The sequence below is a fragment of the Mustela lutreola genome, chromosome 10 (assembly GCF_030435805.1).
Source record: "Mustela lutreola isolate mMusLut2 chromosome 10, mMusLut2.pri, whole genome shotgun sequence".
In the NCBI taxonomy this organism is placed as follows: domain Eukaryota; kingdom Metazoa; phylum Chordata; class Mammalia; order Carnivora; family Mustelidae; genus Mustela; species Mustela lutreola.
The window spans coordinates 48,333,851-48,361,701 of NC_081299.1; the positions used below are offsets into that span (position 1 = coordinate 48,333,851).

Below are 27,851 nucleotides of genomic sequence, written 5' to 3' on the forward strand. Positions count from 1 at the left end.
AAATTAACAAGATAGTAAACAAGTGTTCGAGCAGATGTGGAAAAAGGGGAACCTTTTACACTGTTGGTGAGAATGCAAATTGGTATAGCCAGTTTGGAAAATAGTGTGGCTATTTCCTTAAGAAATTAAATATAGAGCTACCTATGACGGTGCAATTGTACTACTGGGTATTTACTCCAAAAATACTGATGTAGTGAACAGAAAGGCCATCTGTACCCTAGTGTTCATAGCAGCAATGGCCACAATAGCCAAACTGTGGAAGGACCCAAGATGTCCTTCAGCAGACAAATGGATAAAGATGATGTGGACCATATATGCAATGGAGTATTATGCCTCCATCAGAAAGGATGAATACCCAACTTTTGTATCAACATGGACGGGACTGGAAGAGATTATGCTGAGTGAAATAAGTCAAGCAGAGTGAGTCAAGTATCATACAGTTCCACTTATTTGTGGAGCATAAGGAATAACACAGAGGACATGAGGAGATGGAGAGAAGTGAGTTGGGGGAAATCAGAGAGGGAAACAAACCAAGAGAGACCACATGGACTCTGAGAAACAAACTAAGGGTTTCGGAGGCAAGAGGAATGGGGGGTTGAGAGAGCCTGGTTGTGGGTGTTAAGGAGGGCACGTATTGCATGGAACACTGGGTGTGGTGCATAAACAATGAATCTTGGAACACTGAAAAAATTAAATTAAAAAAATAGGATTTAATATTTAAATTATTTTCAGCCTTTCATGTTCATTATTTCAGCATACTTTATTAACCAGTTTGCTTATTCTTGAATTTCATTTATATGTCTTCAAATCCACAGAAAATTTAACAGGTGAATACATGACAGGTTGGCTTTGGGCTGCAGTGTGTACATGGATAGAACATAGACTGTGGAGTCAAATTTAAGCCCCTCCTCTCTTTAAATTTATTAGCTGTTCTGTGCTGGGCAAGTTAAACTCACACTTAGTATCTTCAGCTGTAAAAGTAAATGGTGTACTCATCTGATACCAATGAGGTGCTCAAGAAATAGAATGTTAAAAATATATAACATTGTTACAGTGTTCACTATATGACAGGCACTTTTCTAAGCACATTTTTGGTATTCACTCAGAAATCCTCTAACTCTATGAAGTGAGAATTATCTCTCTTTCATGGATAAGGAAGCTGAGGTCCAAGGAGGCTAAGTAACTCATCCACAGTTTTAAGCTAGTGAGTTCTCAATCCCACATTTGAACTTTCTGTCAGTCTGATTCCTAAATCCAGACTCTCAACCAATATGCTAACTTGCCTCTTATAAATAGCATATTTTGCTATAAAAGTATTTGATTCTATTTGACCAAACTTTATTAGATCTTAGAGCCCACCAAGAATTTTAGATACACTTGAACCTTGTCTCAAACTTGTATGTATAAGTACTACATCAACATTGTAGCTTTCTGAGGGGACCATCAGATTTTACTATCCCATTCAGTTCAATATCAGCACTGGAGATGGGAAGTGTCAGCTTTCATAGAATTACTATAGGAAGATAGACATGTAAATGATGCTTGTATTATGTGATACCTGTAATCGTGAAACAGTGGAGCGTTATAATAGGCAGGTGTGTTGGGTCGTATATACATGAAAAGAGACAGATGTTTTCTCTTGCTGGTAACCTCAGTTCAGGTTACTTTTTTTTTTTTTTTTTTAAGATTTTATTTATTTATTTGACAGACAGAGATCCCAAGTAGGCAGAGAGGCAGGCAGAGAGAGAGGAGGAAGCAGGCTCCCTGCTGAGCAGAGAGCCCAATGTGGGGCTCGATCCCCATCCCAGGACCCCGGGATCAGGACCTGAGGCAAAAGCAGAGGCTTTAACCCACTGAGCCACCCAGGCGCCCCATTTCAGGTTACTCTTAAAGGGTTTTTAAAGAATGGGATTCTGCCAAGTTAGAAATCTGCCCTGGAGTGTCAGTCTCTTTAATTTAAATAAAGAGTTATAAAGAATTGGTTGGGAAATGGTGAAATCGTGGCCTGTGAAATCTTGTCACGGCCGGTGCAACGACACGAGCAGGGTCGAGAAGGTAAGAGAATGGAGAAAGAATAAGACTTGTAAAGAAATGAGGACAGGAGGGACACAGTGGATGATGTCCCAGCAGTGCCAATTTTATTCAAGGCTGTGAGGCATTATATAGCTAACAGAAACAATTATAAGGAAGTATCTATTTTCGGTTGATTGCTCATATACACGTAACATTTACATGAAACCCCTCAAGCTTTTACGAAGCCCATTTCCCAAGCGCTGGTAGCCGATCTTTTGACGCCAGTAACTTTTTGTCTACTTAGCTAATCTTTAACTAGCAGTTCATGAGTTTACAATGGTACAATTTTATTATTCGTGCAAGTACAGGGTAATCTTGTAACACTTAAATGTACAACCCAGTTTTGCCTCTTAATACATGCAGGCAGTCACGTCAGCCAGTCTTAGGGTCCATAGCTCAGGCTCTTTCTCAAGCGCAACTCAACTGATAATCAGGAGGCATGAGTCAGCTCAGGCTTTTTCTCAAGCGCAACTCAACTGATATTCAGGAGGCATGAGTCAGGGCCTGGTTTGATCCCTCGCCTCTAGCTGGGTCCGTGGCTGCCTACATCTCCCCCTTTCTTTGTTTTTAGATCTAGGGAATACATTTGAGCCTTCAAACGAAACCTATGCTGTCTTGCATGGATTTGTACAATGCACCAAATCAAAATGAAAGTAAAACAATAAAAAGTCCAATGAATAGCCAGAATGAATATTTCAGCAAATTCCTGGGATTAAACCCATGCAGGCTACTAAAAATATGTGATACTACTTCAGCAGGATTAACTAAGTCCAAATGAGACTGACTGATGCTTGAAATATCCTTCTGCATGTCTGCTAAATCCAGGCTAATATTGGTATGATACCATATCCCCTGAAGATGTCTTTTTACTCGGTCCCATGTAATATTATTTGTCTTTAACGGAGTTACACAGATATCTTGAAATCCTCCATAACAGACCAAGGACATTTGAGTTTTGGGATAGACAAATTGGCTTCCTCAATATTCTGTCGCTTCTTCTAATCCATAAGAATTTTCTTATCAATATGTTCTTGTGTAGCTAAGGCATATGAGGCATTTTTTTGCAAAATTGTTTACATGTTCGGCAGTATGAACACTTTGGGACAACGCTACTGAGGCTACTGTAGCCGTAGCTATAAGGACTACTAATGCAGCTATTCCAGCTATCAATAAGCCTAAAAAGCGCTTGATCCGTTTAAGTTGTAGCTGCATTTTGAGAGCAAATTGATAACCATAATTAGCATACCATGGTCCTTCTACTTCTACAGGCAGTAGCATATATGGGGGTTGCATAGTTACAAACACTACTACTGTAGGATTAGTACTCGGTAAAGGCAATGTTACAGGCAAACAGTTAGTCAATACACAATTGTTACATCGGATGTTATGCAACAAGTGTTCGCCTGAAAAGGAGGTTGAATTTATGGTTCCGGAACCTACTACTAACAAGAAAGGCCTTGGGACGCACGCCCATAAGGTTAAATTGATGTTCATAGTGGGGATGTAGCCATTCATAGTTACTTGCACCACAAGAGGTCCCATAGTAGCAACTAACTTCCACAGTTCTGAATGCAACATTCCTCTGGCCATAGAGAAGATTCCTCCTGGGATAGTTACATTATGCATTGGCAGATTAGGTGGAAAGGCGATACCTCGCAGTTCTTCTCTAGTCTTCCTTGACCAATCAATAATAGAAAAATAAGGAGCGCTGTGAGGAGAAAAGATCGTAGGCCTTTATTGGAGACAAGTCGTCCATATAGGGCCTTGGTAGGGATAATTCAACCGCTGAGGGCAATAGGGGTAACCAGGAGAGCGCATACCTTTCTGAGGGACATTAGGAGTCTTATTTCTCATGACTCCATAAACAATCCATTTTTCCACCCCTATCACAGGATTAGACCGATTAATCCCACTTACTGTATCTCTTACAAGATAAGTAACTATATGGGACCTAGACTGCACTATCACATGTCCCTTGATGAGGTCATAGCCAGAAGAGGGCAGCTGGAAGCATATGGGTACTTGAGCTGCTAAGTCTGTCCAATTAATAAAATGCTCTGCAGATTCTATACCATCAGCACTACATCCCCCAAAATAACTAGTGCCATTAGTACGCACCCGAGAAGTGGGATCATGCCAATGACAGGCCTTATAGTGGGTGGATTAGGCAAATATCCCTAATAAACTGTGGCCTCGCTTACTAGCTACGAGGGAGGCCAACCATAGCTAATAATGTTAATAATAGAGTGATCAATGCTTCATTGGGTTGGGTTTGTTTTGCTATTTCCAGGGCCTGGTTCAGGAGATCCCTTATCAGGCCCTAGTTGTAGTGGGGGAGATGTCTTCTCCTTCTCTGTCTGCCTTGGCCGTTCAGTGTGAGGTGAGCCATCCCTGGTGGAGAGGTGAGGATTTGGCACCACCTTTCTGGAAGCCAGCGCGGGTTATTTATCCTGAGGAAAAATACAAACAAAAACGCGTCCTCTGCAGAGGACAGGACCAGGACCCTTCCAACTGCCCGTCAGGGAGTCTTTCCACCTAGTATAAGGAAGAGGAGAGAAATCTAGTTGCCAAAAGCGTTCAGCTGTTGTGCAACCTATATCGTCAACATTCAAAAAATTTAAAACATAGAGTTAAAGTTAAATGCATATGAGGAGAATATTTCACTGTTCCCTATAGTATCTCCCCCTCTTTTAATTTTTTGAGGTAAGATTTGAGGATTCCATTAACACTTTTAACAATAGCTTGTCCTTGGGAATTATGAGGGATCCCCATTGAATGTGTAATTTGAAAAACTTGGCAGAATTTTTGAAAGGCCTTAGAAGTGTATGCAGAGTATTGTCCATTTTAATGGCTTTAGGAGTTTCCATTTGGGAGAAGGTGGAAAAGAGGTGATTTATACATTTACGAAAGCTTCTCCTGAGTGTGCGGTAGTGTGCACAAACCCTGAAAAGGTGTCAATAGAGACATGTATATATTTAAAACTGCCAAAAGCAGGAAAAAGTGTTACATCCATTTGCCATAAGTGATTAGGCACCAATCCTCTAGTTTTTACCGAATATGTGGGTAATGGATAATGAATTGGACAGGCAGGACAGCTTTTGACTATTTGATGAGTCTTTTCTCTGGTTATTTGAAACTGTCAGCGTAGGGCTGACACATTCTGATGAAATTTAGACTTTGTATAGTCATTTGTTTATTAGTGACATCAATTACATATGCATGAGTAATCATATCCACATTATCATTGCCTTTAGATAAAGGACCTGGTAATTTAGTATGGGCCCGTATATGGGAAATAAAGATCGGAGTTTGTCTTGATCTCAGAAGTTGCTGAATGTTAGAAAACAAATGATATAATTCCTCATCATGGGTAAGCATATAAGCCTGTGGCAGAGAGGGGACTGCTTGTGCCACATAATGGCTGTCTGTGTATAGATTGCACGGTTCAGAATACATCTGCAGGGCTAACTGAACAGTTTTTAACTTAGTTCTTTGTACTGACTTAGTAGGGCAGTATCCTTGGTAAAAAGCCTCTGTATAAGGAGATTCCTTATAGATTCCTATATGTCCAGTTCTAACAAACTTGGCCTAATTATTTACATAAGTTTAGTAAGAACAGTGAGTGTGATCATATAGATCTTTTAGAATCTGTTTTGCTAGAACTTTTTATAAGGAATCTGTAGGTTGAACCTTTAGTAGCCTCTCCGGGCCAGAAGTTAAGGCATGTATTTGCCATCAGGCACGTCTGTAATACCTTTTGATTTGGGTGAATTTATCTTTTTGAGGTTACCAAATTATCCTGTCAGGAAGTGATATTCTTTACTCACCTGGTGAGACTGCTGGGAACTCTGTAAGCAAGGTATCAGGCCAACAGTTTCAAAGGGCTTTACAGCTCCAGGTTTTACAAAGTCACCTTAGTTGGTTTTTTTGTTTTGTTTTGTTTTGTTTTGTTTTTTTTAGGTTGTCTGGTCATATCTGAAAATTTCTCAAATATGGCATTTCAGTCAAAGCCTTGATAAAATAGCCCATGTTTCTAATGGTGTCCTGTTACAAGGAGAACAGATTTTTATTGAACTTATGCAAATGACTGATTGCCATGGAAGAAAGAATACTTATTGAGACCTTTTGGTTTCAGAGGGTTCAGATAGAAAAGTTGAATGCTCTGATTTGTTTGCAAATAAATATTTTTACATTTTTGTAAGTCACAGATATCTTAAGAAAAAATATATATATCCCTAGTCTGGAAGACTAAACATTAGAGAACCAGCAATGTTTGAAATAAAACAAAACATTAAGAGACATAACACTATAATCTTTTAGTTTATTTAGTTCCATGTTACTAAATCTGGTGAATGCAGTTTTAGTTAGTTCTGGAAATTCTTACCCATTTCAGTTTTAGGATTTTCAAGTATATCAAATATTTGTATTTGTCCTGAAAGTCTCCCATATGAATTTCTTCTAAGACAGAATTTATAAGAGAATCAAAACAATTACAAATGACAAAAACTCAGAATAGATATGGTTAAATTACCAGGTGATGACCTTATCAAAACATTAAAACTTTAGGAAATGTTTAGAACTCTTAGAGTAGTTACAGCACTTACCCAAATGCAACCCAAGGTTTATTATTGGTTTAGCAGTATTTACTGAGTAATTTAGTATACCAAGGAAAAGCCTTATGAGTCAAAGAGATCTCATTTATAATTTAAATCTTGTCAACAATTGCTAAAACCTTAGAAAGTTTTAAAACACATGCCTAAATATAATTCGGGATGTTAAACACCTGATAAAACATAGAAACTGGGTTTTCTGGGCAAAGAGAAAACCATAACAGATCAATTAACCTTAGAAAACTTTGTCCTGGGACGCCTGGGTGGCTCAGTTGGTTAAGCGGCTGCCTTCGTCTCAGTTCATGATCCCAGCAGCCTGGGATTGAGTCCCACATTGGGCTCTCTGCTCAGCAGGGAGCCTGCTTCTCCCTCTGCCTCTGCCTACCAGTCTGCCGGCCTGTGCTCGTGCTCTCTCTCTCTCTCCCTTTCTCTAACAAATAAATAAAATTAAAAAAAAAAGAAAAAGAAAACTTTGTCCTTTTAAACAGAGAGAAAACCAGCTTTTCTATACCAGTGTCTTTTCTTTTTTATTATTATTAAACATATAGTCTTAAGATAGTGGGTTTACTGGGTTTCCCTCCCATCGTGAGTGATGTCGCAGACAAAAGGAGGGGGATCTTCTAGATGCTGTCCTGTTCACACCCCTCGTGAGTGTCTTAGCTAAGGTCTTTCGATATAAGCCCCGGACCAGGCTACTCTGTGGAGTAGATGACCGTTATGTCATATGACGCCCCACGAGACTCAGGATGCAGCCCACTCAGACTCTGTAGCTGAGGCAGTGGAGCCATATAGACAGATTTACATAGGCACTTTTTTTAGATTTAGACAGGTTGGATACCCCCATTCTGGGTAATGGGAGGTGATCAGTCTCCCCTTTCATTCCTTAGGAATAAGAGTGAGTTTCTATGGTTACAGCAATGGGGGATGGTAATGGGGTGTTTTCGCAGTCCCTCAAGATTGGGCTACTTTCCTAATCTCTCAAGGCCAAATGATCCTTTCACTTGGAAGTATAATCTATGTGGAGGTATGTTAGGAGAGTGTTAAATCACCTTGGGGGCTGTTTTTATTTCTTTTTTATTTAAACAGGATCAGGCATCTGGTCTTTTTCTCCTTTTCTGAAGGTTTCCCTTCATAAAACTTCTACAACTTTTTTTTTTTTGCATTCAGGTTTTGTCCCGAGCCATTTTTTTTTTTTTTAAACAACCATCTTATTTAGGACAAAATTATTTTTTATCTTTAATAAAATATATTTCTATTTTTTAAATATTTCTTATATATTATTTAGTTTTCCATAGAGTTGCTTTCTTTATTTTTATCAGTCTTACAGTTAGCAGAATTTTGTACTCTTAATCACTTAAGAAACACCTTAATCTCTAGTGAAGACTAAGTATTAACCAATTGTGAACTGTTAAAATAGAATTTTTTAGATGGCAAATTTATGAATCAGTTAAGTGTAAAACATGTTTACCAACATATTTAATTTTTTTTTTTTTTTTTGCTGTAAGAAATCTAAAGTACAAACCTATGTTTAGTAATTTTATTCTATTTGGTTAAGACCTAGATGTCCATAATTTAATTCCATTTGTCATCCAACCAAAACTTTAAACTTTTAGGTTACTAAAGATTTTGAAAGCTATCTCAGCAATTACCCATTAAAACTTTGAGACAGACAACCATCAGTTTAGTCATTTCTTTGCTAACAGATTTTAACAAATAACACAAGCTTATTTGACCTTCAGTAAACTTTGATAGAATAAAAGCTTCACATTTACTGCTGTAATTTCAAAGACATGGCTATCATAATTAAACCAACAAACTTAACTTAGTTCCAATACTGACTTAGGTTCCACCTGGGCCCACTCCACTTGGAATGGGGGAGGGGCTAAGCAGTCCAAGTCGGGCCAGAGAACACTGGGAAACTTCCCCGAAACAAAGAGAGTTTCTGCAGCTGCTTGGGAATATTCCTTACAGTCTCTGTCTCGAGTTAGACTAACCCCAGTTGGCTTCAGTTATAGCCATTAACATGGGAAATGAGTGAGGGAGAAGCCCCCCATGTCTATTAGGAGGAACAGAGAGAGATAAAGTCAGAGTCCCCTTTGCTATGCATCCAAACTTACAGTTCCTTCCTTTGGGAACCATGGGCACAATTCTGAAACTGTGTAGGAAAATTGCTGCAAGTCCTTTTTAGAGACCTTGGACCCTTTCTGTTTCATAAGGGCCTGTAAAGCAGTCATAAAGAAGACCATTTCCATAGACTGCGACTGCCCCATATTATTGTACTCCTGTTGTGACCCTTAAAGTCCGGGCTCCTCTTACCTGAATACCAGCAACCACTTACCTAAAAACTTGAGCTCTTCTTGTATGTGCTCAGGTCCCTATTCAGGCGCCACTTGTCACAGCCGGTGTGACGACATGAGCAGGGTCGAGAGGGTAAGAGAATGGAGAAACAATAAGACTTGTAAAGAAATGGGGACAGGAGGGACACAGTGGATGATGTCCAAGCAGTGCCAATTTTATTCAAGGCTGTGAGGCATTATATAGCTAACAGAAACAATTATAAGGAAGTATCTATTTTCGGTTGATTGCTCATACACACGTAACATTTACATGAAACCCCTCAAGCTTTTACGAAGCCCATTTCCCAAGCGCTGGTAGCCGATCTTTTGACGCCAGTAACTTTTTGTCTACTTAGCTAATCTTTAACTAGCAGTTCATGAGTTTACAATGGTACAATTTTATTATTCGTGCAAGTACAGGGTAATCTTGTAACACTTAAATGTACAACCCAGTTTTGCCTCTTAATACATGCAGGCAGTCACGTCAGCCAGTCTTAGGGTCCATAGCTCAGGCTCTTTCTCAAGCGCAACTCAACTGATAATCAGGAGGCATGAGTCAGCTCAGGCTTTTTCTCAAGCGCAACTCAATGATAATCAGGAGGCATGAGTCAGCTCAGGCTTTTTCTCAAGCGCAACTCAACTGATATTCAGGAGACATGAAGTCAGGGCCTGGTTTGATCCCTCGCCTCTAGCTGGTTCTGTGGCTGCCTACAAAATCTGAAACAAGAAGAAGAAACCTAGTTACCATTCATTAAAGATATAAGTATAGGAAAACTGAGCTCATTTTCTGATTTTTTTGTACCAGTGAAGACAGTGCAGAATTGATGTGCTTTTGCAGCTGGCATGTAAGTATCTGACATCTTTAAATGTGGGCATATGTACTTCCATGATAAAATGTCTTCTTTTTAAAAAATATTTTCTTGTTGGTAGCCTACTATACTTACACTCTTTATTATACCTAGCCACTGACAATTGTTGGGCATTCGTTATTGCTATGAAATACAAACTTCATGAGTTAAATTGCACAGGTGTACCTTTATAGATCCATAACTATGTTGATTTTCAATACAAGTAAATATGTATGATTCATCCTACAACAGGCTGAGCAGAGAGCGTATCCGGGAATTGCAGCAGCAGATTGAGGACCTCCAGAAGTCTTTACAGGAGCAAGGCTCCAAGGCTGAAGGAGAAAGTGTAAGTGACTTAAGCATTGTCATAATTTGCTGAGTGTGGACTCTCCGCCATGGGTCCTGATGCCCAAATTAGTCCTGTATTTGAAAGTCCTACCCTTATCTTTGGGGGTGCCCTTGAATACCGTATATATCTGCATAAAGATGCAGTGATTTTGCCAACTTGGAACCTATATGTTAATCGTATGTCTTGGAAGGTGATTTCTATCTGTCCTACTTCAACAGCTACACCTAAATTCAGGAATTCCTGATTGAGAGCATGCTGCAAGTGAGGTCTTCACAGCTCTTTTCTCAGGCTTGAGAAAAGGCCTAGTAAGTGTAGTCAGCTGTCAGAATTGAGGAAAACTTAACAGGAAGGAGAGAGTAAGACAATGATTTCTACTAAAGAGCATCAGAGAAGTGAATCACACCAACCTCCAGAGGACAGAAACCTTAATGCAGTTTTGAAGACTTCAGTAACTCCTTATTTCTTCCCTCCCTGCATGCGGGCTTAGGGCCTCGCCATTTCTAGTGGGCTTTGATGGCAAACATTCTAGGAGGCAGATGAGAGGACTCAGCAGAGATCGAACAGCCCAAATCTGAGTATAGCTAGCAGTGTGTCTGTAGTTGGATATCTTTGTGCAGTGGGGAAAAGAAGAGTGGAGGGAGGAAGGCATTTAACAGCAAAAAGATAGGGCTCAGTGTCCGTAGACAGAACGTGAGGTGGTTGTGCCTGTGTTGACGGGGGAGATGGTTATGAAGAGTAGGTGAAGAGATGAGGGAGAAGACTGAAGGGGTTGTGTTTCCTCTCTGTCTTTTATATGCTTTATATGATTTTCTCTTTTTTCCCCGGGGGCTTGGAAAATAGAAATCGTCTCATGCATGGCGGCATCTCGTATGTGCATATATACGGTATTGTAACCTCTCTAATACAAATATTTTTCTAAGCCACATTAGGGAATACTTTTAAAATGGGATCTATTTTGGGGGAGTACATTTTTGGATTGCAGAATTTTAAAAATTTAAAAATTTTATGTTTCTCTTTTTAAAACATATTAGTGTCTGAGTTATATTTCAGATCATATATTTTAAACCTTTCATTTATCTAGTCAGTAGAGGATCTTGAACAAGTATTGCAATTTAAAGTCCTCCTTTTTAAAGAGGAAGTTTTATGTTTTAAATTTTATTTTTTAACAAAATTTACTTCATTTTGATGTCAATATTAAATTGCTTATATTTGTAGTGCTAAAGCTTTATTTTAAAGATAATTATTTAAGTCTATTCTTCATTAAAGGCTTAAAATCTTAAAATTTATATTTTAAATAATGATTTTTAAGTGTTTGATACTCCTCAGTATATCACATTCAGCTTGCATTTGCTATTTTTCTTTCAAGTTTAAATTTTATTTTCATGGTATTGAAATATGAAGAAATAGGAAGTATTTTTCTTTTTACTATTGTACCCATCCTTCGTTCATTTCCTAACTTCCTTTCCCTTTGAAGTCAATAATACCTAAAATTTTATGTTTTTACAAGTATGTTATTAGAAATACAATTTTTTTAAACATTTATAATTTTAAGTAATATACTTCAAAAGGAAGTAAAGAGATTTTGATGTCTGGAAAATTTATCTTTGTCACAATAGATATCTTACAGCAACTTTTTTTAATTTTTATAGTCCAGCAAACTAAAGCAGAAGTTGGAAGCTCATATGTAAGTAAAACTGATATTTCATTTCAAATACGAAAGGGGAAGGGTTTTAAAAACTTCTAATGTTAGTGTCCTTTTCTGATTTCATTTATAAGAAAAATCCCCTGATGGCAATGAACGGTTCATCACTGCCACCAAGAAGCGAAAAAACAATGTTCTAAAATGTTCAGCCTGCCAGTGATCCCAGTCATCCCAGTGATCCCAGATCCTACATTTTTCAATCATTAATGTCATTTGAAGAGTTTACAAAGCAGACAACTGTCACAACTTGACTATGTGATGTGGGATGTTTAACCAATAAAATATTTCCTTTGACTTTCTTAGGAAGCAAGGATGGCAAGGGGAAAAAATTAACATTTTTAGCACCTATCATGTGCCAGGCAGCTTACCTTCTCACAGCAACCCCTATAATATTTGGCAGGTATTACTCGCATTTCCCAGGTGAGGAGATTCAGGATCAGAAAGTGATATGCCCACAGTCCACAGATATTATGTGGCAGAAATCAGTTTTCATTCTTAGGTCTGTTTGCTTCCAAAACTCCATGCTCTTTCCACTACTTAGGGAAAAACTAACTGAGGTCCAGGAAGAATTACAGAAGAAACAGGAACTCATTGAAGATCTTCAGCCAGATGTAAACCAGAACGGTAGGTATTTATAAAAACCTGGATCAGACTGCGTCTAAGGACTTGCCCTCTTCAGTTGAAGGATGCAAGAACTGTGTACCGGTTTCTGGACACTCCATAAATACATACATTGCAAAGAAGAACCATGATAATTTTCTAGTGATTTAAGTAATCAATAAATGATCCAATCTTAAAGCAAAAAAAAAAAAAAAAGATCTAATAAAATGAACTGATTGATATATAGGAGTATCAAACATTGTAAAATATAGTAGAATTAATACTATGGAAATATAAATAAAATAATGTATAATCAAATTAAAATAACCTTTAAACATTGTGTAGAAGGAATGCTTTATTTTCTAATAATGTTTGTGATTACATTGTAAAGTGTGTTTGCTCATCGAAACACTGGAGACAAAGTAGAAAAATAGCTAGATAAAGCAGATTATAGATATTTTTTTAAGAAAGAATAATACGAACTGATCAAGAATGTATTGGTTGTAGTTCAAAAGTTTTAGATAAGAATTCATTACAAAGAAGAAATAAACATTTCTCTTTTAAGTTCTCTTATCAGTTTTTAGAAAAAATATGATTGATTTTTTGTGTGAAAAGGGAATATTTTAAATCGGTCATGTTTCATTCCCTTTTCAATAACAGCACAAAAGATCAGTGAACTTGAAGTTGCTCTTCAGAAGAAAGATGAAGATATGAAAGCGATGGAGGAGAGATATAAAATGTACTTGGAGAAAGCTAGAAATGTGAGTGACTAATCTTTTGGAGCCCAAGTCTTCTGACTCAGTTTCTTATTAGGCCAGTCCCGTCTGTGGGACTGTTCCTCCTGTCTTTGGGTCCCATCACTTTGTTCCCTCCCACCTACCTTGCGGGTCAGTTCTCGTGCTCTCTCACTCTCACTCATGAGCATCGGGTAAAACAAACATGGGGCTTTATTGGGACAGTTTCAGGGGGGACTGGAGTGACCTCATTAGGGGAGATGACTGTTAGGAAGTATGGAGGCGTTAGCTCTTAAAGTGAAAGTTTGCCTTTTGTGAAAATTTAGCTCTTGGGACTTGTTTAAAGTTTTAGTCTTCAGTCTAGATGAGATAGTTAAGCACTATTCAGTCGATGTTTACCAGACTTAGTATTTTTTGCCTTATTTGAAACTTAAATATCTGTAAGTATTGTTCTCATAAAATCTTCTATTCCATGAATACTGGATATTTTCCTAATTAATTGTAAGTATTCTCTCTTAGAGAATGCTAATATATTTTTTCTAGTTATTGAATAAAAGGATTATATGATGAAGCTTTAAAATGCTGCTAGTATTTTTGTTCTTTTTATGTTTAAGCTTCATAAGTTATGTATCGTACCTGCATCAATAGCTAAACCTCACAATCTCAGAAGGTAGAAGTTACTTCTTGATCACAGGAAGCCCATCGTTCAGTGTGGGAGGGGCTCTGCTCCGTGCAATCTGCCAGAGCCCCCAGCTGACAGAGGCTTTGCCTCCTTGAACATGGCGTTCCCAAGCTCACTGGAGATAGTCCAGCTGGTAGATGAGGGAGGCCAGCCTTGACTGCACTGGAGGAGACTCATGACGGAGCAGGCCTGGGAGCCGTGAACCACTTTCACCCTCATTTCATGGGCAGAATGCAGGCACCCAGCTCCACCCACCCACCTCGAGACCCCTGCTAAACGTAATGCAGTCAGGCGCTGCCACCATCCTGTTTCTCTCAACTGCAAAAGTGTGAATGCTCTTAGTCACAAGCAGTGTCTTTGTAGTGTGTCTTTGTAGTTAAATTATGATTTAAACTCTGTTTTTATAATGTGACCTCTATGAGGGCACATACCAAGTCCCCTACATCCCCACTGTCCCCATCAGTGCCTCCCATATTTGGCACTCAGCAAATTGCTTTGAACGACCTGCAGGAATGTTTAACATACTACCTTTTAGTCTTTTTCCTTTACCTCTATAAATATAGGTGAAATCTTCCTAAGTCTTTAGATCATTTTAAATCTTTGTTAATAGATTTGTAATTACATCATACTGATGCTCTTATTATTGGAAATTTGTTTGTTCCTGATGTACACCTGATATTTCTGAGTTAATTTTTTGTTATACTGCTGGCTACATAGTTTGGTTGAGTCTCTGAACAACATTCTGACTGAATGTCTTTTTACCTAGCTTTTAGTAATTTCCATAAATGTGATTGAGCCACCCTCTGGTTTGCAGATTAAAATCACCAATTTCCATTATATTGATCCTTATGCATTGAATTACATTTAACTAGGTAATGGTAGTAGAAAAGATTGTTCTATGAAATTTTTTGATACTTTGTACAATCAGTAAGTTCCCATATAATTATCAAATTCATCTTAATTTAAAAAAATACTCATCATTATAAATATGGAAAGTGTTATTTCAAGACCTTAGTGCTCAAAGCTTAATAACACTAAATTACTGTCTGAGTACCAAGCCTTGGAGAAAGGAAATTTTATTTTGGGAGAGGGATCTTTCCATTTTTGTACTGAAGTTTGATAACCATTGGACCTTTATGGAATGCTAGTTATGTTTTTCAAATTTAATTGCCAAGTAATCCATAGTTAGTACCTGGATAATTTTACTTTCTGGATATTTTACCACTTTATTTACAGAGATACTATAGATGATGATACTATATTTCCATAATTTATAAGATAAAGTAAATGTAAAATATAATTTTTTTTCTTTAAACAGGTAATAAAAACTTTAGATCCCAAATTAAATCCAGCATCCGCTGAAATAATGCTACTTAGAAAGCAGTTGGCAGAGAAAGAGAGAAGAATTGAGATTCTAGAGGTAAAATTTTCATATTCACACATTTCTTTTGAATTATCCTGTGTAACCCTGGTGATTAATTGCTGTCACATATCTGCCGTAAATGATCAAGTCTCGCAAGAGGTTTGTTGAGGTCATAAGTTAGAGATGTCATGTTTTAGCACTCTGTGTTTATTACAGTCTCTCTAGCCCATGAGATTGGTCTCTGCAAGTGTATGTACTCTGCTGCTTTGTATCTCTCTTCCCCACAACGGCCAATCGTGTGGATATCCCTTAGTGTCTAATAGAGCTCTGCTATATTAGCTCCTTTTAAAATTATACAGATTAGAGTTCATTCAGAAAATATGAAAGAAATAAGAGAGGAAGGGAGAGGAAAAGGACCAAACTCACCGTTTAAAAAAGGTACTGTACTCAGTTAACCAGATTTTCTTTCTCTTTTCTTCTCCCTGTTCCTTGAACACTTGAAACTAAGTAAACTCTTCAGCTGCAATTCCTAGGGGAAGAAAGTGCTCGCAGAATCCAGTAAGCCCTTGCACTAAAGTGGCAGTATTGGTTATTAATCAGGCACAGCTGTGGTAGTGATGACATCTTTTCATTAATTAGCTGCTGAGTCTTTTAAGTTTTAAAAGTTATTTTTGTGCTAATGATGATATCATTTTTACAGCTAGGTTACGTATTTCACTCTGGAATTGTATGTTCGTAGATTTTATGATTAGGCATGTTGTAGCTTCCTTTGCAAAATGTTTTCTGTCATATATATTATAGCATGATGCTCACAGTACAGAAAGCATACAAGAAAGGGGGGAGGCACATGAGCAACTTGCTGTAGGAACATTGATGGTTTAGTTTATAGCTTTTTATATGAGTCAGTTGTATCAAGTGCTCAGTGAAATTACAATATTTGCTATATTTGAAGAATTAAGACATGGATGTCGATGGTAGTATGCAAACACGGCCACAGGCAGTCTAGTATTCAGATCACCAAGAATGAAGAGATAAAAATTTGTGTTAAGCTTTATAGGGATTTTAAAGGATTTTCTGGGATATGTTCTACTATATCCTCTCTCTCCTTCATTTTCACTCCTCCATAGGTGCAGCTCTGTTTTGTCACTTAAGCCATTTGCTACTTTCTTTTCTAGAGGTAGGGACAGTAGCATGAAAATCTCAGTTTCTTCTTATTGAACATCTGTTCTCCCAGCAAAATTTCTGAAATAAATATCTACTAGTCATGGTCTTACTCTTTTCTTAAGGGCATTGTGTGTGCATTCTCCATGATTGTGTTCAGATTTTGACTGCTTTATGCCGCACAGTGCATTTTTTAAATTCTAAATGGGCACAGTGAAAAATGATTCCATTTTTGGTAGTTTCAGTTTATTTCTGGGATCTTGATAGTCCTTGTTTCTTTTTCCAGAGTGAATGTAAAGTAGCGAAATTCCGTGATTATGAAGAAAAACTCATTGTTTCTGCCTGGTACAATAAGGTGAGTTGACATGCAGCCAGTGATTGGATGTTGTGTTTATCAAACATTTTGACCATGAACCATAGGAGGAATACATTTTATACCAAAGATCAGTACCTGTATATGTTTACATATATATTTTAGTTTGATGTTTTTGGTTGATTTTGACCTTCTCAGAATCACTAAATTGATTTTGTGACTCATCAACTTTTAGTTGATACTCATGAAGCACACATACAACAGTTCATAAATATTTCAAAAATGGTCTTATTTGAGTGAAAATATTTAATTTGTGCCTCATATGGGTTTTTGTAGAAGTAGGAATATCTGTGCAAGGCAAAATTAAGTGCATCTAGTACTCAACATTTATTTTAACGTTCTGAAAACCTCTGTATCTTTCACTTTTTTTTTTTTAAAGATTTTATTTATTTATTTGACAGGTTGAGATCACAAGTAGGGAAAGAGGTAGGCAGAGAGAGAGGAAGGGAAGCAGGCTCCCTGCTGAGCAGAGAGCCCAATGTGGGGCTCGATCCCAGGACCCTGAGATCATGACCCGAGCCAAAGGCAGAGGCTTTAACCCACTGAGCCACCCAGGTGCCCCTCACTGTTTTGTTTTTGTTTTTGTTTTTGTTTTAATCAGGAATGCTCTTCAGTAATAGTCTGTTATAACAAGGAGAGAGTAGTATATTATTTGAAGTGTATTTTATTTTATCATCCTTATTCTCAGCAAGATGTTTTCATCATATTTCATGATGTATATGGTTCCTTTGGGTTATTTCAATCTACAGAGAGAGTGGACACAGCCATTATCTACATTAGCTGCTGCTTGTTTAGTATGAGAGAATATCAGTTTATGGACTCTGTCCGTGTGTGAACATGGTGCTTCACCACACGGAACTGGGTGCCCTGCTTCAAACATGCCTGCTCTTCTGTGCCACTGTACTTCTTGTCTGCTCTTTCCTTCCCTTCTCTGTTTGGTAAAATCCGGCTTAATTTAGCAAGGCTGTGAAGGAAATTATAGGTGAGGTGTTCATGGAACCTTCTGTCATGAGTCAGTCAGCCTAGTTAGGACTGGTTTATTATTGTCTTTGTTCCTCTGTAGTCTTTTGATACATAAATTATTAAATACATTTGAGCCAAATACACATTATTCATTCATTTTCTACCCAGGTCTTTTGAACATTTACTATTTTCTATGTATTACACTAGTTACTCATGATTCTAAGCTTAGTAAAATCGTGTTGTGTGTCTAGTAAGAGAAGGGAATGATTCCTCTTCCTATGAAACTCACCGTCCGCAATCACCGTCCTTTGTCATGCAGCAGTATGTAGATAGGCGATAGTGAATGTCAGCTGTGACGCATGCGTCATGTTAGAGCACAAGTTGTTGTACTCATGTGCAGAACTTCTCATTTAGTAGGTCTGGCCAGAGTCTACAGGGGAGAACTTGTATTTTTAACAAATTCCCATTGGTGCAAATGATATTCTGGGGACCATATTTGAGATCCATTGATCTGAGTTTTTCTCTTGTGCTGTGTATGCTCACAGTGGGTAGAGTGAAGGCCCGAACATAAAGACTTACCTTTTTTTATTGCTATAATTAAAGTTAACCTTATTATTTTAAGCTGCTCTTTTTATTGACTTCAAATTCAGTAGGTTAAAATAGAGGAACTGGATTTTATGCCTTCGTTTCCTCTTCCTTGCTAGCATGATGATGTCCAGGTCAATGAGCTTCGGAACTCTTTACTTTTTCCATAAAATGAGGAGGACAGCAGCTTTATCGAATTTGGGGGATTAAATGACTTAATTTTTGTGAAAAGCATTTTACAAACTCTAAATAGTCTTGTTATTTGTTTGCTTATGTTCGTTCAGAGTCTAGCATTCCAGAAACTGGGGATGGAATCTAGACTCGTGAGCAGCAGTGGTGCCTGCAAGGACCCTGGGGCGTGTGCTCCCGCACGGTCGTTCCTGGCACAGCAGCGGCACATCACCAACACCAGAAGAAACCTCTCTGTCAAAGTTCCTGCTACCACACCCGATTAAACTACAACAGAAAACATAAACAGAAGTGCCCTTAAAATAGTTTGTATCCTTCAGTTAACTTCCAGGTTGATAAAGAAACTTATGGTGGTGGATATCAGCTATTTAAAAATCAGTATGCATAAAATGAATTTCGCCAGCTGACTTTGGAAACAAAATACAGAATTAGCTGTTTCTCTAAGGGAGCACACTTGAGTAATTGGAAGAGGTAATTAGGCACACATCTCAAACAGTTGTCTTCTGAGAGTGTTGTAAGTTCATATTGACTTGGTATATTTTAGTTTAATGTCTTCAGTTTTACCAGTAACTTGGTTAATTTACAATGTGTAATCAGTAGTAAGTAATTTAAAAACATATCTATTATTCATTTTATTGTTTTGGTTATAAAAATAGTCTTGAGGTAGGTACATGGAGAACTATACAAGTTATATTTTTTGACTATATATATATATATATATATATATATATATATATATATATAAAAGGTTTTACCTCTATCCTCAAATCTGTCATCAGGTGGGTCTATTTTATCATGTAATGGAAGATTGGACTATTGCAGTGACTTCTGCCATAGTAAAAGGGACTAGTTGGAGATTCTGCAGATCCAGGAGACTTCACAGTTCTTCTGTGTCCCTGCTGTAAACGAGGGCTTCTGTACAGCATGGTTGACATGCTCATGGTGTGGAATGAACGGACTTTTACAAAAGGTGATTTTTCTGGTGGGAAGCAAGGCAAAAAGTATAATTTGTGTGAAACATTATATCTGTTTTTAGTATGATTATAATTATTGCTTTTAAGCACAAGATTATCAGGGCTTTTGTTGAAAAACATACTATAATAGTTTTTTCCATGTACTGCAAGGAGGTAGTACAGTGAGGAAACAGTCTGGAATCTGTCTTACTTCTGTTTATGAATTTAAGGAACCTGTCTGGGACTCAGTTCTTGGTATTCAGTGCACTTCTGTCCAAAGCTCATCTTTTCACAGGTGTTGTTTTCTAATTTGGGGGGCCATTTTTAAGAGTCACACTTCAGAACTTTAGTTGAGTTAAATCTGTGCTCTCCAGTATCGTAGCCACAAGCCACGTGTGGCAATTTCAATAAAACTAATTAAAATGAAAAATTCAGTTCCTTGGTCATCAACCACATTTCCAGATGCTCAGCAGCCACGTATGGCTGGTGGCTACTATATTGGAAAGTGCAGATATAAAAATGTCCATTGTTGCAAAAAGTTCTGTTGGACGGTGCTCTACTAAACCTTTTTATAGTAACTTTGAAATACTCTTTGATATTTGACGACAAAAGAAGAAAAATGTCAGAGCTATTTCAGATATGAAACGGATCTGAATTGTGACATAACAAGCAGTTTGCATTCCTTAGAGTTGAATAGTTTATGTTGTGACGTTCACTGTTAACCTTTCCAGCCGTTTGACAACTGCATACCTATCCGCGGATGTCTGAGCCATGTGATCGGGCCCAAGTACTGGCCTCTGCTCTAGGTGTAGAGCAGCAACCATAAAAATATATATATAAGCAAAATGGATATTTTTGTGTTTCAATACAGTTTTATTTACAAAAACTGGACATAGGACAGATTTGGCCTGCAGTAGACCCTGTTCTGGATTTTATTGTCAGCGTATATGAGTATTGTTCCATTTACAGTATTACTCATTTAAATACTTGGTTTCTAGATTTTCTACCGGGCATTTTTTTCTAATCACTGACGATACATGAATTACCTACTGCAGTTAGGTCTCTTAAGACTAGGAAGCAGCTCCCGGGATGTGTTGTCTCATCAGGGTTACTTCTGTTGACTACCTCTTAGATTTTGATGTTTTTTTTATTGGTGCAATTTTTGTGTTGGTTTGCATTTTTGTATATTCTTAGAGTCTGCTTGCCTGCAACTTTTAGTGAAACGAAATAGCCCTTTGAAAATATTTTAGCATGCTATTAAAATTTTCCAGATATTATGGCATTTTGGTATATTTGGTCAATGTAAAACATCTGCTCCTTTGGTGTTTACTACTTGCTTTGTAGTAGTTACTTTACTACTTGAGATTTTACAAGCTCTTCAAGCTCCCTTTTATTGGAATTTATTGTAAAACATCAATTTCAATAAATTAGTATTTTCACAGTCAATTACTCTTAGATTTTCAATTATTATATTTGGAATTTCTAAATAATTCAGGCAATTTCTGAATTAGGACAGAAGGCTAGATTCTTTTTTTTTAATAGAGAAAAAGTTTTGTGATTTACCACTTTTCTAGTTGATAAGTAGAATTTAAGAGGCTCAATATAGAGGTATTTATACAAGAGTAATGTAAAGTTCTGTATTATTGTGATTAACCATATGGAAATTCAGGAACTGATCAGAAGTGAGATTCTTTTCCACATCTGGTTAATATAGTGAGATTGACACCCTGTGGGTGGTGCAGCATTATAAATACTCATCACGAACCATGATTTATACATGACTGTGTTGTGAGGCTTGAGTGCATATGCCAGAGAGGAGAAATCCAGCATTTCTCTGTCTGATAAGGAATTGAATGTCTCAGTGATAAAAGATTAAACCACAGACCAATTTGGAAATGATCCGTAATTTTGAGCATTGCTCTGAGATTAATATTCCTCTTTTTAAAATAAAAAGTGTGTATATGTATGACAGTGATCAGTTAATATATTGAGAAATATTTGAAGTTCATTCTATTTTTTCAATGAGTAAGGCTATTGAACTGATGATTTAATATAGATTAAGAATTAATGTCTTATCTAGAAACACTAAACTGAGTATCCTTCATTAAAATGTCATCACCTTTGGTAACTGGATTGCTAATTTGAGCGCTAGATAATGCTTCTACATCTACACCTCTTTCTGTATTTTGGCACATTTGGCTCTGTGGGGTGGCTTTTAGGTTACAGTACTGTGTTAGGTTCTCCGTATGCATATTTAATGCAAAACATTCCTATGTAAAAATGTGTGTGTATGGTTATATGCATACATTCCTATTGTGAACCTGTATATCGCAAAGTTGTTTGGAAATTTGTAAAGCACAACCATTAAAGAAAATAGCGTGCAGTTATTAAACTTGATGTAGCTTCAATGTTATGTTTAGTTTATAAAAGGTTCTTTCTATTTTCTATGGCAAAGACTTTGACACTTGAAAAATAGAAGCAATACTTGATTTATTTTTGTAAGTATTTAGGGTATTATTTTAAATGATTGTCCAATAACAGTATAATAGTTGTGAAAGGTTTTAAATAAATTTCCTGATTTCTGTGTCTGACAGTTACAGTGGATTTTTTAGCGGGTACAAGTGCACTGTTTATTTGCTGCTTTAAATAAAGGACTTCAAATATTTAGTTTGTTAAAGAAAAATAATTGCATCAACTTAATTCTTCCACTTTGTTTTTCATTTGAATTTTTTGGTGAATAAGAAGATGTGTAAAAGTGATTTGCTGATGTTTCCTTTATGTCTTCAGTTTCATCACTGTAATCTACACATTTTGCATTACCATGAAATCCAGAATATTTTTGGGTTTTCTTTGGCAGAGATTACTACTTACCTCTTCACATCCATTCTCCCCTTCTTCAGTAAGAGAATGCCATGTTTTTAGTTTGTTACCTGTGCCATCCAGTGATGGGGAGTGGAGGCAGGGAGAATAACTATTTCCCAGACACCATTGTAACTAGGTGGGGCCATTTAACTAAGTTCTGGCCAAAAGGGTGTGAATAGTAGTGAGGGGGAGCCCTCAGGGACAATAGAACAAGGAAGAAGACACTTGGATCTCTGATACTGCTGTCCAGCCATACCAGCTGTCATTTCCAGCCCAAATTTCTCATAAGCAGTTTTTTTAAAAGCTACTTTATTTTTTTCCCCAGCATCCAACTCCCCCCCCCCCCGCCACAATCTCTACATGTTTGTTAAAATGAGTTGTGAAATTTTTAGGAAAATTCAGGTGTTCCATGTTCTTGGAACAGGTCTTGGAAAGGTTTAACGCTGTTGCTGTTAAGAAATGCTCATAAATAGTTCTTTTATCACATGAATGAACTTCATGCGCCAAATATGCAAAAATGGTGAAAAAAGTGAAAACTCATCTCAATTTAGATTGATCCCCATATTCCCAAAACTACGTGATTCTATAAATCTAACTTTCTGAACTTAGCAATAAATCCTGGGCCAACATCATCACATAATTTTGTGATTAGTTCACTAAGAACAACCGAAGGTTCTTGACCTACACAGACCAATATGGTGGCTGCAAGCCACAACAGGTATTAAAACATAAATTTTGGTTAAGTTTTATTCCCTCACAGCCACACATGCCTCGTGGCTCCAGTGTCGGACAGTTCAAGTAAGGAAATTTCAGTCGTCGCAGAAAATGGAATTGGACAGGTCTGTTCTGGATGCCTAGGTTGAATGTATACATTCTGCATCTCTGAAGTTTCAAGTGGTTTTGCAATCACAGAAATGTAGTGAAGTAAAGCTTTCAGATGTCTTGCTGTACACAATGGCATGCTCAGGGATACAGCTGCAGTCGGATTCCGAAGCTGTCTATGGTTTGGATGACAAAGCACTCTACTCCCTGGTCGCCTGGGCTGCAGCCACCTTGCTATCAGTAAGTGGTAAAAGCGGCAATTTAGATGTCTTGCCTCTTGCTTCAGCTCAAATATTTCCCTCTTCTGTAAATCCTTCCAAGGTTTCTCAAACAAGATAAGAGCTGTTTTTCTGAAATTTTCCAACCCTGTCTTCGTGACCTTAGTGTGATCTACTTTGTTTTTCCCTCAACTGTCTGCCCCACTGCACTAAGTTTCTTGAGATCATTGGCCATACCTGGTTATCTGTTTCCCCTGCAGCACAGTGTCTTCTACACAGTCAGTACATATGTACCAGCCAAACTAGGCTTGCTGATGAGGTACAGAATTTCTTTAGAAATCCAGTCTCAAGATGCTCTGAAGAGATAAGGGAAGTGCACTGAAGGAGCATCTGAATAGACAAGAAATTAAGAAACCCTCCGTCCATGGACTCAACGAATACGGGGTCTCACATGGATCCATGGCTCTGAGAGAAATCTGGAAAAACAGTTGAGGGAGACTTGTGCATACTAGGTGACTAAGGATGTGCTCCCATTGAAACAGGTAGGAAAAGCTGAAACAGACTCTCAGCATAAACCCCGCCCCCAGCAATGTGCTGTGCTGTTGGAGGGAGACCCCCAACAACCAGCTGCTCCCTGGGGAGTGAAAGGTTTGTACCATACATCTGCCGTGTCAACCTTTATGGCTGCTACCTGAAGAATGAGGTTCTAACTAAGCCATCTCTGGGAGCTGATGGGGCTTGGTGTTTGCTAGTCTCCTAGGACCTCAAAGAGCCAGGACGTGGTTTTATTTATTTTTTTTTAATTTTGTATTTATTTAAATTTAATTAACCAACATATATTACATCACTAGCTTTCGATGTAATGTTCAGTGATTCATTAGTTGCTTATAACATCCTGTGTTCATCACATCGTGTCATGCTCAATGCCCATCACCCAGTTACCCCAGCCCCCGACACACCTCCCGTTTCACAACTCTGTTTCCTGGAGTCCAGAGTGTCTCATGGTTGGTCTCCCTCTATGATTTCTTCCCATTCAGTTTTCCCTCCCTTTCCCTGTGATCCTCTGTGCTATTTCTTACGTTCCATATATGAGTGATGAAACCATATAATTGTCTGTCTCTGATTGACTTATTTCACTTAGCACAATACCCTCCAGTTACAAGGATGTGGTTTTAAATGGGTGCACTGACACTTTCTGGGGCTCTTCCCCTGGCTCAGTGCTTAGGAGCAGGCAGTAAATCTCAGAGTTTCTCCCTGAAGGGTTGACTGGACATCTAGCACTCTAACTTTACCGGCTGCCTGAGGATTTACCTACTAACTAGCTTGCATGTAGAAGCTGATGGGATAGGCAATTACCATTCTCTGGGAGCTTGAGCAAGCTTGTGAGCACTAACTGTAGCTTCTACTGGCTCACTCCAGTGGGAAAAACCTAGCTTTCAGCTTCTCTCTGGAAGGAGTTGAACTATCCATCTGCTACCCTGACTTTTCCAGCTGCTGCCTGATGGTCTAACTTCTTTCTTGTCTCTAGGAGTTGACAAGGCACAGCCTTCACTAGTCCCTTTGGGTCTACAGAGAAAGCAGCAGTTTTGAGTGACCCTGCAGGCTCTTGTTATGACTCCTCATCTCGGCTCACTCTGCAATATTATCCAGCATCTGGATAGAGAGACTATACTACTGCCTGACTTTTCCGATTTCTGCCTGATAGTTTGTCTTCTAACTTTACATATTTCTGGGAGTTGACTTGCACAGGTAATGACTAATCTTTTGGAATTTAAAAAAAATTTTTTTTATAAACATATATTTTTTATCCCCAGGGGTACAGGTCTGTGAATCGCCAGGTTTACACACTTCACAGCACTCACCAAAGCACATACCCTCCCCTATGTCCATAATCCCACCCCCTTCTCCCAAACCCCCTCCCCCCAGCAACCCTCAGTTTGTTTTGTGAGATTAAGAGTCACTTATGGTTTGTCTCCCTCCCAATCCCATCTTGTTTCATTGATTCTTCTCCTACCCACTTAAGCCCCCATGTTGCATCACCACTTCCTCATATCAGGGAGATCATATGACAGTTGTCTTTCTCCGTTTGACTTATTTCGCTAAGCATGATATGTTCTAGTTCCATCCACGTTGTCGCAAATGGCAAGATTTCATTTCTTTTGATGGCTGCATAGTATTGCATTGTGTATATATACCACATCTTCTTGATCCATTCATCTGTTGATGGACATCTAGGTTCTTTCCATAGTTTGGCTATTGTGGACATTGCTGCTATACACATTGCTGCTATACACGTGCCTCTTCGGATCACTACGTTTGTATCTTTAGGGTAAATACCCAGTAGTGCAATTGCTGGGTCATAGGGCAGTTCTATTTTCAACATTTTGAGGAACCTCCATGCTGTTTCCCAGAGGGGTTGCACCAGCTTGCATTCCCACCAACAGTGTATGAGGGTTCTCCTTTCTCCGCATCCTCGCCAGCATCTGTCATTTCCTGACTTGTTGATTTTAGCCATTCTGACTGGTGTGAGGTGATATCTCATTGTGGTTTTGATTTGTATTTCCCTGGTGCCGAGTGATATGGAGCACTTTTTCATGTGTCTGCTGGCCATCTGGATGTCTTCTTTGCAGAAATGTCTATTCATGTCCTCTGCCCATTTCTTGATTGGAGTATTTGTTCTTTGAGTGTTGAGTTTGCTAAGTTCTTTATAGATTTTGGACACTAGTCCTTTATCTGATATGTTGTTTGCAAATATCTTCTCCCATTCTGTCAGTTGTCTTTTGATTTTGTTAACTGTTTCCTTTGCTGTGCAAAAGCTTTTGATCTTGATGAAATCCCAATAGTTCATTTTTGCCCTTGCTTCCCTTGCCTTTGGCAATGTTCCTAGGAAGATGTTGCTGCGGCTGAGGTCGAAGAGGTTGCTGCCTGTGTTCTTCTCAAGGATTTTGATGGATTCCTTTCTCACATTGAGGTCCTTCATCCATTTTGAGTCTATTTTTGTGTGTGGTGTAAGGAAATGGCCCAATTGCATTTTTCTGCATGTGGCTGTCCAATTTTCCCAACACCATTTATTGAAGAGGCTGTCTTTTTTCCATTGGACATTCTTTCCTGCTTTGTCGAAGATTAGTTGACCATAGAGTTGAGGGTCTATTTCTGGGCTCTCTATTCTGTTCCATTGATCTATGTGTCTGTTTTTGTGCCAGTACCATGCTGTCTTGATGATGACAGCTTTGTGATAGAGCTTGAAGTCCGGAATTGTGATGCCACCAACTTTGGCTTTCTTTTTCAATATCTCTTTGGCTATTCGAGGTCTTATCTGGTTCCATATAAATTTTAGAATTATTTGTTCCATTTCTTTGAAAAAGATGGATGGTACTTTGATAGGAATTGCTTTGAATGTGTAGATTGCTTTAGGTAGCATAGACATTTTCACAATATTTATTCTTCCAATCCAGGAGCATGGAACATTTTTCCATTTCTTTGTGTCTTCCTCAATTTCTTTCATGAGTACTTTATAGTTTTCTGAGTATAGATTCTGTGCCTCTTTGGTTAGGTTTATTCCTAGGTATCTTATGGTTTGGGGTGCAATTGTAAATGGGATTGACTCCTTAATTTCTCTTTCTTCTGTCTTATTGTTGGTGTAGAGAAATGCAACTGATTTCTGTGCATTGATTTTATATCCTGACACTTTACTGAATTCCTGTACAAGTTCTAGCAGTTGTGGAGTGGAGTCTTTTGGGTTTTCCACATATAGTATCATATCATCTGCAAAGAGTGATAATTTGACTTTTTCTTTGCCGATTTGGATGCCTTTAATTTCCTTTTGTTGTCTGATTGCTGAGGCTAGGACTTCTAGTACTATGTTGAATAGCAGTGGTGATAATGGACATCCCTGCCGTGTTCCTGACCTTAGTGGAAAAGCTTTCAGTTTTTCTCCATTGAGAATGATATTTGCGGTGGGTTTTTCATAGATGGCTTTGATGATATGGAGGTATGTGCCCTCTATCCCTACACTTTGAAGAGTTTTGATCAGGAAGGGATGCTGTACTTTGTCAAATGCTTTTTCAGCATCTATTGAGAGTATCATATGGTTCTTGTTCTTTCTTTTATTGATGTGTTGTATCACATTGACTGATTTGCGGATGTTGAACCAACCTTGCAGCCCTGGAATAAATCCCACTTGGTCGTGGTGAATAATCCTTTAAAAATACTGTTGAATCCTATTGGCTAGTATTTTGTTGAGAATTTTCGCATCTGTGTTCATCAAGGATATTGGTCTATAGCTCTCTTTTTTGATGGAATCCTTGTCTGGTTTTAGGATCAAGGTGATGCTGGCCTCATAAAACGAGTTTGGAAGTTTTCCTTCCATTTCTATTTTTTGGAACAGTTTCAGGAGAATAGGAATTAGTTCTTCTTTAAATGTTTGGT

The 27,851-nt window shown here is 38.1% G+C and overlaps 1 protein-coding gene across 2 annotated transcripts in view; it reads left to right on the forward strand.

Moving 5' to 3' along the window:
- Positions 1–22,188, forward strand: part of HOOK1 (hook microtubule tethering protein 1) — a 78,769-nt gene extending 56,581 nt beyond the window's left edge. For both annotated transcript variants that reach the window (XM_059137201.1, XM_059137200.1), the window contains 7 exons: positions 10,120–10,213; positions 11,866–11,900; positions 12,460–12,542; positions 13,179–13,279; positions 15,253–15,354; positions 16,745–16,813; positions 18,664–22,188. In XM_059137201.1, the coding sequence (XP_058993184.1) occupies positions 10,120–10,213; positions 11,866–11,900; positions 12,460–12,542; positions 13,179–13,279; positions 15,253–15,354; positions 16,745–16,813; positions 18,664–18,834 (655 nt within the window). In that variant the 3' untranslated portion in view covers positions 18,835–22,188. The remainder of the gene's footprint in view (positions 1–10,119; positions 10,214–11,865; positions 11,901–12,459; positions 12,543–13,178; positions 13,280–15,252; positions 15,355–16,744; positions 16,814–18,663) is intronic.
- The last annotated feature ends 5,663 nt before the right edge of the window (positions 22,189–27,851 follow it).